At 44.9% G+C, this 12,276-nt stretch overlaps 1 protein-coding gene across 1 annotated transcript in view; it reads right to left on the bottom strand.

Annotated features, from left to right (window-relative positions):
- Window positions 1–368: 368 nt before the first annotated feature.
- LOC148509078 (B-cell receptor CD22-like) overlaps window positions 369–12,276 on the bottom strand; it is a 248,742-nt gene continuing 236,834 nt past the window's right edge. The window contains exons 7-8 of the mRNA XM_088443620.1: window positions 438–683; window positions 369–376 (exon numbers count right to left, since the gene is read on the bottom strand). Coding sequence (XP_088299746.1) covers window positions 369–376; window positions 438–683 — 254 coding nt within the window. The remainder of the gene's footprint in view (window positions 377–437; window positions 684–12,276) is intronic.

Genomic DNA, 12,276 nt, shown 5'->3' with positions numbered 1-12,276 from the left:
CCTTTAAATCTGTTCTCCATTGAAGCACAAACTGAGTTCCATTCACAATCTAGAATGAGATTTGCTCTTCACCAGCTCAGAACTGGTGCACTTATTATTTTACCTTCCACATTCAAAATAATATAGCACTTTTCTGCACAGTAAAGAATATCCCTCAAAAGGGATGTAGCTAAATTGTTTGACACGTATACTGTCAACAGGTTTATGTCCACAGGACAATACCGACATGTTAGTATTGTGATTTAAAGCATGACAAATAAGTGTTGTGAACAAGGAGTCTTTTGCATTGGCAATGGCCTATGGCAAGAGTTAGGTAGATTGAGGGTTACTTGCTGATAAACTTCACTATAGGGTGGTTAATGTATAAATTAATATTCTACAGTAAGAGATACAGCAACAGATTATCTCACTATAGGCCTGGATTACTTGATACTGACCTCCAATGTAGAGCTCATCAGAGGAGGAATTACCAGTTTTGTTGTGTGTGATACAAGAGTATTTTCCATAATTCTCTTCAGTGCTGTTCACCAATAGGGTCTGTGCTATTTCATTTGGCAAAAAAGCTTTGTCCTTCATCCAGCTGTAGTGAGTCACGTTAGGTCTGCTGCTCAGGAAATCACACTTCAGCTCAATGACTCCATCTTTTGCTTTATTCTGAATAATGTGAACTTTTTTAGGAGCATCTACAGAACAGAAGAAAAGAGTTATGGATATCACAATGCAAAATGTAATTTTGTAAACATGTAAAAAGAGTTATATGTGTTAGGAGTGAAGTGGGCTACTGCACAGACTCCAACAAAATGGCTCCTATGGGAAGCTTCATCCCCTAACCAAGATCTAAGCATGATACATTTGATTGATTTGAAATCAAGCTTCTCTCCTTGGGTACATGAATGTAAGCTCTACTTTCAAACACATGTAGATGGCTGAGATTTAGCATTTTACCTGTCCATGCTTCCAATGGTGTCATCTCCTTGACTGTAACTGTAGGTGATCAGTTCTTAAGGTAAACAGCTGTTCTAACTGCTTCAACTCACAACTTATCAAGATTTGACTCATACAGAATAGCTCTGATTATCTCAACTATTGTTCCGTTTGTCAGGATTATGTTTTTTGTTTCTGAGCATAGGAACTGGGACCACTGGGCTGTACTGATGAAGCAGATTTGAGTGATGACTGATTATGTGGTGCTTAAACTGTTGTGGAGAACTGAAGAAGACAATCAGGAAGTTCGTTAATAAGATGACCAGTGTCACAACTTGATTAGAACCTGGGTCCGGAGTGGACACTGGAGACGTTTGTTGGATGGTTTGTTGGTATTGGAAAGAAGCCGGCCTCAGGGGGGGGTGATTCATGAATGGAGAGAAGTGCAGGAAGTACAGGCTGTGGCAACCGAGGTAGACGAGGTAAGTCGGACACTTGAGCAGGAGGCTGAAGAGGACACTGAACCCTGGGGATGGCAGGCCCTTCTGCGGGTTAGGCAAATAGGGTGACACGCTCTGGACGGGAGTCAGAGGTGGTATTAGCTGGAACAGAGATGTAGGAATAGCAGGCTGACTCCAACAAACTGCAGCAATACAGAAGCAAGGGAGCACAGGAACTAGCACACAGCTACTCTGTGTATAATGTTGCACTGGCAAATAGAGGGTGTGCAAAACACCCTTAAGTACCAAAACTGGTGGAGGATAGGCTTGCTAGGACTCCCAGGAAGCTGCTGAGACAGGATGGCTAACCAGATCACATGTCAGAATCCAAGATGGTGGTGCCCAGTGTTCATCGGCGCTGCTCAGGAATCCACTGCCTGCTGTTCCGCCTGACACCCTGCCCGATCTCCAGCATCAGGATCACCTCCAGAAGCCAGGACTCCTGCAGGAAGGGCCCTGCCAGAGCGTCCTGACAGGTAAGGTCCGCACTCTCTGGGGGCCCGCAGTCCTGGTCGTGACAACCAGACTGGGACCAGTGTTGAAGCTGAACTAGAACTGGGAGGTAACCAGACTGGGCAGATACGTGGAAGCACAGAGTACTGTAGCTGCAGATTGCAGAGAGATCCCAGCAGTACAAAGACACAGGATACTCAGGAACCAGGGAATCAACAATGTTGTTGATCTAGCAGTGAGTTAGTGAACAGGAAACACTTATATAGGAGCTGCAGGTCACAGATTGCCTGTAGAGTCAGCTGAGGTAAAGAAGCTTTCAGACTGGAAGAAATTAGGGATGAGCGGGTTCGGTTCCCTGAGAACCGAACCCACCCGAACTTCAGGAATCCGGGGCGATCCTGTCTGCCCTGGATCCCTCTCCCGAGCGGCCATTTAAAAAAAAATGCCTTTGCCTTTAATGGGCAAAGTGCTGATTGGCTGACAGAGCCGTCTGTCACGGCTCTCAGACAATCAGCATTATGGTGCTCATTTGCATGTAGCACGGACTCGTGAGATCCGTGCTACATGCATCTGTGTGACTGACAGTCAGCCGCAAGGTTATTAAAGTTTACCCTGCGGTTCCCACCATTGACTACAATGGAGGGAGCCGTTCATTGGCTGAGAGACGGGAGATGACCTCTCTCAGCGAATGAACGCTTAGCAGCGGGGTTTCCATGGTGATACTCCGCCGCTAAGCTCTCATTCGGGAAGTACCGTTCTATAGAACGGTACTAAGTTCGTGGATCGCGTTTTCGTTTAGTTTTTTTGCCAAGTCCGGGGATGCCTACTTTGGAACGAAGAGGACAGAAACTCGCATAGGAGATGGTGAGTATGTTTTTTTTCACAGGTCCCCTATGGAAACTTTACCGGACAAGTGGACCGATGCTACAGGGTTACATAGGTGAGTATGTGTACATGTGTGTGTGTATGTATGTTTAATAAACTTATACTATCACGGTGTGTGTGTCCTGTGTTTATTTAAACATTTCTTTTACAGGTGAACTACAGGTACTAGTGGGCCCTTAATGCCCTGCATGCTGGTACTTGTGGTTCTCCAAGTACCAGCATGTGGGGCAGGCTAGCTGGGACTTGCAGTTCTACTTGTAAAGACAATGTTTGATATTCTTTATTTACACCACACCACACAATCAACCTGCCACGGGGATAGCCCCGGGCTATCAGCCTGTGCCTGGGGTGCCCTGGAGAGGGTGACCCCTTTATTGGGGGGGTCCCCAGCTCTCCAGGGATCCCCGGCCTGGGCTGACTAGCGGTCAGGGCTGATGCTGCGGCTGGGGGGCCCGGTGAAAGGGCTCCCCTGGCTGTGGCATCAGCCCCCCGCTAGAAAAAGTCCAGTGCTGGTTCTGGAACATACAGGGGAACCCTACTAATTTTTTTCCCCTGTATTTCCAGAACCAGGACCGGATCAGAGCCCAGAGCTGGTTGCGCAGAATACGGGGGACCCCTATGTCGTTTGTCCCCCGTATTTTGGCAACCAGCGCTGGTTCTGACTAGCCCGGTGCTGGTTGTGCTTAAGTACAGGGTACCCCTACTTCGTTTGTCCCCTGTATTTAAGCACACCCAGCACTGGGTTACTAATGCCGGGGGCTGGTTGCTCTTTTTTGGGGGGGTGCACGCCATTTTTTTCTTTTTTTACATAGGTTTTTTTTTTTTTTTTTACCACAGCAGCACAGACGGGTCTCACGGACCTGTCATTGCTCTGTGCCAATCATACAGATGCATGTAGCACGGATCTCCCGGGTTCGTGCTACATGCAAATGGGCACCATAACGCTGGTTGGCTTCCTGTCTGCCACTGCAGTGCCACTCCTAGATGGGCCACGTGTTTGTGCCGCCCACTTGTGTCGCTTAGCATAGTCATCCAGCTACCTCGGTGCAACCTTTTGGCCTAAAAACAATATTGTGAGGTGTGAGGTGTTCAGAATAGAGTGGAAATGAGTGGAAATTAATGTTATTGGGGTTATTAATAGCGTAGGAACAAAAAAAGGCCCATTTATGTGATTTTAGCAGTTTTTTTTATTTTTTAAGAAAAAATACAGATCCAAAACACAAAACCCAGAACCCAAAACACGGAAGGGTGGTTTTGGCAAAACCAATCCAGATCCAAAACACGAAGAAAGATCCAGATCCAAAGCCAAAACACAAAACACGAAAAGTGGCCGGTGCACACCCCTAGAAGAAATGCAGTCACATGATGAGAGTGAAGATGCGAGGCAAGATGGCCTGTTGGCTCTCTCACTGACACCATTTTGTTCTGGTGTATACTGTAAGTAATACTTAACTGATGCTAGATGCTGTTTTCTTTTCTGTACTTGGCAAGTTCCCTATTATGGTATTCTCCACCATTATCTGATCTTAGAACTTTCAGCTCCTGACCTGTTTGGTTCTCAACCAGATTCTTGTACAATTTTATGTTACTTGTTACTACACTTTTTTTTTCAAGAGATAAGCATGCGTTATCCTTGTAGAATTGTTTATGAGTGTCATGGAGTAATGCCTGCCATTCAAGGATTCAACCTCCTTTGGTCCACACACAACAGTATGTATTAGCTCCAATTGCACTTCTGCTCTGGATGCAAACTTAGGAAAGGTGTAACGTGTCTACTTACCTTTCACACAGCTCTCACATGCAGGATTGTCACGAGAAAGTGAAGGTCCAAAGGATTAAAACAAGCCTCTATATCGAGAGCACTCTTATAGCAATTATAAAGTAAAAAAAATATTTAACACATAACTTTTATTATCTACTACAAAATGTTAAAATAGATTACAAGGACTATGGACCTCATTCAGAGTCGGTCGTAAGCGGCCGCTCAGTCATACGCCTAACAATCGAGAGTCAGAAAAAAAAAACAATCGCACGGCTGGGCGATCGCAACCAAAGTGACGCCCATACATGAACAAAGCACCTCCTCTAGCTAACGAGTGATAGCAGTCAATCGTTGTCAGTCGCTGTATGTTAATTTTCTTCAGATGGTTGCGGCCGCTTGTGGTGTGCAAATTACATCAAAAATTAACAAAAAAACGCATAGAATACGCCATCCCCATGAAATGTATTTATTCTTATTATTCTCTAATGCAAACGCAATCAATTACAAGCCAATTAGCAGTGTTATTAGCAACAACAAACGATTATTAGCTGCTTGCATTGTGTGGCACAAAATAGAAACATCAAACATAACATCAGTAACATTCGATAGTATCGATTGTACTCTGGCAATTGAGAGAGCACATACCCAACCTGAAACTGTACGATCAGTCAGGCCTCTAACCTGCTCGCAGAGTGACGTTTTACTACTTCCGGCCTTCTATGTCGGTTGTAGCAGGAAATTTATGTACGCCCCTAAAACGCCCTGAAAACGGTGAGGAACGCCTGCGTTTTTAGACCACCACCCCCGTCAACACCCACAAATGGCCTTTCATGTCAATCAACTCCCAGAAGCCACTTCCTGCTCGTAAGCTGTATGATCTACAGCATTTTGTATCGCAAGGTCTCGTACACACATGTGCACAACTAACCGTACGCATGCATGCTTTGGAAACATCGGATGCGTACGACCGAGCGGTCGCTTACGACCGACTCTGAATGAGGTCCCATATGTAAGGGTGTGGATAAGTGCTATGAAGTGCGGGTATAGGGGACATTTGAAAAAACTCTTTAGTCCCTCTTGGGCAACAAAATATTATATAACAGGATACGTTCAGTATCCTGGCACATGGGCTTAGAATACTGGCTCCGGAATCCCGACACTTGTCAGAATCCCGGCTCCAGCAACCCGACCACCAGCACCCCGAAGGTAAGTAATGGGGTTAGGGGGAGGGTTGGGAGTTAGGTTTAGGCACTAGGGGGAGAGTTAGGTAACGGCAATAAGAGGGGAGGGGAAGGTTTGGGGTGCAGGTTTGGGGTACAGCGAGGGGGAGGTTAGTTTCAGGTACCGGGGATGGAGGGTAACGTTTAGGGTAGGGACAGGGTTAGGGTTAGTATACTTACCAACAGGTGTCAGTATCCTAACCCTGTTGGGATGCAAGCATTGGGATTTTAACCGCCAGCATTCCATACTCATCCTTATATAACAAATAACATGAATTACAAATACATATAACACGTAGCAAAAAATCAATAATATACACCCAGTATCCGGAAATGAGAGTCAGCAATAGTCAAATGCTGGCAAGTATGAAGTAAAATTACTCTAGTCACATGGCAGGGAATTCAAAGTAAAGTCGGGGAAGTGAAGAATTGTTGTACATAAGATTCTGCTGCTTGCCCTCTTACCAGCGGCATCTGATGGGGAGTGAGAGACCTATGTTATACAGCAACCCCTGGAAACAACAGCTAGTAACTATCAACCTCCTTATACAGCAGTTCACAGCTCCTTTCAACTGTCATGCCCAAGGTCTACGACAGCTGATAAGAAAGTTAATAGGCTGTGGTGGGGATTTCTAGGAAATGGAAAGGAAGATAAAGTATAAATGGGTTATCCAATCACTGGCATGAACGGTGTTCATAATGTTAAAGCCCACAGCCAACAAGAGGAGGGGGCAGGGGTGCATGGTGACCACCCACTTTGATTGGCATGAATTTGAATCTTCTAGATTTTATTATTACCAGTTATTTATATACAGTATCGCACACATATTCTGCAGCACTTTACAGATAATATTTTGCCATTCACATCAGACTCTCCTCCTCTCTACAATCATTCAAACGGGCTCTCATGACCAGAGCCGTAACTAGACTTCTGGTGCCCTGTGTTAGAAAGAGCATTGGCACCCCCCCCATTTTTTAAATAGGGAGATAACACACCCGAAAAACGGTAGGGTAAGGGCCAAGGTAGAGATAGGGGAGGCCAGAAGATGCTGGGGATAAAATAAGAGGAAGCTACAAGTGAGAATGATAATAATCAAAAAAATTGACAGGCCCAAACAGCGCCCCCTGCCCTGCGGTGCCCTGTGCCATGGCACTGGTTGCACTGCCCTAATTACAGCCTTGCTCATGACCCACTACTTCATTAAAGCCTGCCAGCTCTGATTCTAACATGCCGCTACATGTTTCTTCCTCCCCGTCTACCCCATCTGTGTCACACCTGTTTGCCTGCACCTTCCTTTTTTTCCTAATGTAAGCTCTTATGAGCAGGGCCCTCTACCCTCTTGTGCGTCTACCTACTTTACTCTCATTTACTTCTTACTCCCCACTAGGGAACCTAACACTTGGTTGCTTATGCTCTGCTGCTTATGTGGGTGCTATGGTCACTAATGTGGCAATGTATATTATCCATGTTCTTGTCCTGCATTGTATTGTACTGTATAGGAGAGTACACACTAGACGATATGCTCCCTGAGCGATATCGTCTAGTGTGTCCCCGGCAGGGTGTGCTCAATGTCGTTCATGACATTGAGCACACCCGCTGAATGATATAATTAACGATATCGTTCAGTGCCGGGCTCTCTCCCCCATTCCCCAACATGCAGCAACCTGACGACATCGTCAGGTTGGCCTGCATGTTTACTTGATGAACGATAATGACGAACGACCCACGGGAACGCGCATCGTTGTTATCGTTCATCGTTTTGATGTTAAACATGGACGATAAAGTGGACGACTGAACGATATTGTTATCTTTCAGTCGTCCACTTTAATCGCCCAGTGTGTACGCACCTTAAGTCTCTGGTCACTTACTTGTTTCTGTACTTTGTAAGGTGCAGCGGAACACTTGTGGCACCATATAAATAAATAATAATAATAATAATAATAATAATAATAATAATAATAATAGTAATCATTCCAAGCCCCAGTGGAGCTTACAATCTCTATTACCTACCACATATAAATGCACACACACACATCCACATAAGATTTTTTTGTCAGGAACCAGTATATTTTTGGTGTATGGGAAGAAACCAGAGCACCAGGAGGAAACCCACGCAAGCACAGGGAGAATATACAAACTCCACACAGTAAGGGGTGGATATGTAACCACAGCCTCAGTGCTGTTGAGCAGAAATGATAACCATTACACCGTCTGTGCTGCACCAGAACTAAGCATCCATGTTAATCAGTAGTCCTGCTCCACAAGGTAACAACCCTCTAATAGAGTAACAATGTACAGATGTGTCCTCGCTTATCTAAGGGTAAATTTATGAAGAAATGTGTCAGGCTGAGATTGCATTCCTGTGACAGTTTAGTTTGATTTTTAAACACAGTGATTTACTGAAGGCTGCTCTTAGCCAATCAGCGCCCATTGTCATAGTAACTGTACATACAGTAGTGGTCCGTGGGTTCCAGGCAAAGCGTTTTGTAAATTTCTGAAGAATGGATTCTACATGAACAAGAGGACGGATGTGCACCTAGAAGTAGATAAGTATGTAGTGTGATGATTATGTGCAATAAGAGTGTTTACAAATTCAGTGTTTGTTTGCTGTCATTTTTTAAATATTTTTCACAGTGAAAGTACAGGTACCAAAAGCCTGCTGGCACTTGTGGTTCTACAAGTGTTGCACGGCAGGCTGGCTTGGACTTGTAGTCCTACTGTGAAGAACAAACTTTTTATTATCATTAACCCATTAATCCTGCTCCCACTGGCTTCAGCGGTGCAGGGAAGAGCCCTGGGCATTACCATAGCCCTGGGATATCTTCAGAAGGGTGATCCCTTTTTGGGGGGGAGGGTCCCCACTTTCCAAGTAATTCAAGGGCTGGGGTGACCAGTTTGGGGTTTGGAGACTGCTTTGGCAGGGGAGACCCCTTTCTATGTATCCCCTTTGCTGTGGCTTTATGCCTGGCTAGTTGGGCCCGGTGCTGGTTATTTGGAATATGGGGTAACCCCACACCATTTCCCCCACTGTTTTCAAGGACCAAAACTGGCTTAAAAATCTTGTACTGGTTATGCAACAGCACCAGACTGAATATGAATATAACTCTTTCTTTACCCTATAACACACAGAAGCCTGCATAGATCAAACTGATCTGTGCAGTGCTTCTGCTAAACATGCTGTTTCACAGGCATTTCTAATCATTTCATTCCAAATACGACTGAACTCTCACACTTGCAAACTCGATTCTATGCACCATCTGAAGACACGATTCAGTCATACATGATTCTTCAATATGTGAGTTTGTATGAAAAAAAACTAACTCGTACAGTTACCCTGCGATGCCCAGCATGTTAAAAGGGACAGACACTATTATCAATAAATTAACCCCCTATCCTCAATACACAACAAGATGTTAGATGCCTGATGCAAGTGAGCCACTAGGTCCCGTGCAACTCTACTATATTCGGGTATCTTTTCTTAATGACAATGTGTCTTTGACACAATGAGATGTGATTAGTATGCACCAGTATACTGTACTGATTCATTTGATATGCGACACTTGTATATTGTTCTCGAAGTACAGTGGAACTTGGCATGGAAAAAATCCACGACCGCTCTGCATTGTAGCATTATATACAGATTCAGAGAAACACAGATATACAAGTTTTGCATGTCAAATTAATCATCACAGTCTCCTGGTGCATCCTATTTACATCACATTGCAGCTATGGTGCATTTTCAGCAAAAAAGATGCTTGGCGCTAACAGAGTAGCACAGGACCTGGCTCGCAAAGAGGGGTTGTCTTGAAGCAACTGCACCAATGATGAGTGAGGACACATCTGTATAATTCCAGTTCATAGTCTGGAACCTGATCCCTAGAGGAGGGGACAGGGCCCTCAGGCAGTGGAGCCGACTGGGGATTTCCCCTGTACCCCTATGGGTCAGGCCTACCTTGGTAAAAAGCTATTTTGCCAGTGAAAACGAGACTATTCCAAGGTAACCGGTGTGTGGGTCCTATGGTAGCACTACTGAGTTAGCAAAAGATTATAGAGTATTCTAAAGGATGTCAGTCAACTAATTATTCACAACAACATACTGTAATACAAATGGATACTGTATGCATGTACACAGTCACTTTAGATAAGCACAATATATGCATTCTAATAAAGAACACACAGTTTGCTTAGGGGACTTATTTGAAGATGGAATCAAATAAGCAACATTTCTGAGCACATGCAAGCATGCAAGACTAGCACAATTTGCCCCATATGCAGAGCCGGTTGGTAATAGTATCAAATGGGCCTGGTTATGGCAGGAACACAATAATGAAACTTAAAAATTAATTTTTAATGCAGTTCAATAGTAGAATCAAGTCACCGACTCAGACGCAAAAAAACTCCAAGGATTAAGTATGCTCAGAGCCGGCCCTAGCCAATTTGGTGCCCTAGGCAAAATTTTGACTGGTGCCCCCTAGCAGATAATCCCACCACCAATCTAAGGCCCCCATTTATCAATGAAGCATAACCCCTTTAACGCTCGCTAAAGGGGTTATGCCATAATTTCTGGAGTTAACAAACAGTGGTAATCAAAGATTACCGCTGTTTGTCAAGCATTGCTCGCGATAGCGATGCGGTCCACATTACCGGCAAAGGAGACCCAGTGGTGCCTTTCTGGCTTCAGCAAAGCCTTCTAGGAACTGCTGGGTCCATGTGTTATGCACATGCGCAGACGGACCATCGTGCATGTGCATAACACCAGAGCCCCGTCACTGGCAGCTTTAGGCAGCCAGCAGCCCAGTGGAGGACCTCATAGAGGAGGAGGACTTCACGGGACCTTGCCGAAGGGTTAAGTATTGGTGAATGCCAGTACATTTTAGTTTGTTTCACAGTGATACTAAATGAAAAATTGTGCTGGTGTTTACCATCTTTGATAAATGGGGGCCTAAGTGTTTATACATGGACGCCAAAAATATTTCAGTGGCATATATAGATATTTATATATACAGATATATATATACATAATGTGATAGAAGCACTGGAGAAGTGCTGAATGGCTTCTATGTGTCCCAGATTCCTGTCCTATGTGTTTTAAGAACCCCAGGAGAAGTCTGTTTGTAAAAACAGACCAGAAATGTCGGCTTTCGAGGAAAGCCGGATTGGTTCCTGGGGGTGTGGATGTGAGGAGAGAGAGGGCTCCATCCACAGGCCACTTCAGGTCTTGGGCCTTTCAGCATGGTAGCAGGCTCATCAGGGCTTGCACCTGGAAGTGGCTAATATAAGCTGGGTTTGTTTGTGGCTGAGTATCTCATACCTGTGAGCGCAGGCCCACAGGATAGCTTGCTCTGAGACACTGTTGATACAAACCTGTAAGTACTGAGAACGTGATCTTGGTTTTAGTGTTCTTGTAGTGAGGGAATCTACTGTCTAGTTAGAGCCCAGATGGGCTAGGATTTTTTTTTTTTTTTATTTTGTTTATGAGTTTGGTACAATAAATACTGGCGCCGACTTGTGTCCTGTTTCTCCGGCTGCTGTGTGTGTAAAGAGGGATTCCATCTACCCCAGGAGAAAGACCCCTATCCCGACTGTGTCACATTTGGTGGAGAATGAGGGAAATCAAACACTGAAGTTTGCAGCAAGAAAAAATTTTCCTTTCAAATTTAAAAGGGACAGACACAAAGTTGTGGAATCCATGAAGGTGGCATCAGCAGATGCTCAGAGAGGCCAGGTTCTGCTTTCAGCCTACCCCTAAAGACAACATGGAGGACATTGTTAAGGTCTTGCTCCTAGCTATGGCAGCTCAGCAGGAAACTAACAAAATTCAGCAAGAAGCCACTAGAACTCAACAAGAATCCATCAGGGCTTAGCAGGAAACTAACAAAATTCAGCAAGAAGCTACCAGAGCTCAGCAGGAAGCTACCAATGTGCAAATATTGGCCTTGGAGACCGCCCAGAGGCAACAACAAGTCACCATAGAGGAAACCCGCCAGGCCTTCCTAGAGGGGGTACAACAGCTAGTAGTCTGGTATGGAGATGCTTCCCCTGCTCTTCTAACTAACACTCCACTCACACCATATGGGCCAGTAACTTTCTGCAAAAGATGACCCAAAGTGATGATGTGGAAGCGTATCTTACTGCCTTTGAAAGAACTGCCGAAAGAAAGAAGTGGCCTAAAGAGCAGTGGGCAAGTCTTTTGGCACCCTTCCTGTCTTGGAGAACCACAAAAAGCATACTATGACTTGTGCCTGACGGAAGCGAAAGACTATGATAAACTAAAACGGGAGATCCTAACTTGCTCGGGAGTCACCACATTTGTTCGTGCCCAATGAGTCCACTGCTTGGAGTTCCAAATGGAAAAGCCTCCACACTCACAGATGCATGACCTCGTCCATCTAACCACAAAATAGCTACAGCCCGAGACACTGACAGGACCATAGATCGCGGAAAGAGTCATGATGGACCAGTATCTGCGATTACTATCTGCAACTCTGCACAAGTGGGTGAGCCATGCGACCCTACATTTGCAGACCAGCT

The sequence above is a fragment of the Taudactylus pleione genome, unplaced genomic scaffold (genome assembly GCF_031769625.1).
Source record: "Taudactylus pleione unplaced genomic scaffold, aTauple2 ptg000332l, whole genome shotgun sequence".
In the NCBI taxonomy this organism is placed as follows: Eukaryota; Metazoa; Chordata; class Amphibia; order Anura; family Myobatrachidae; genus Taudactylus; species Taudactylus pleione.
The sequence above is the reverse complement of the archived record's forward strand: the minus strand, read 5'-3'. Positions and strand labels throughout refer to the sequence as shown.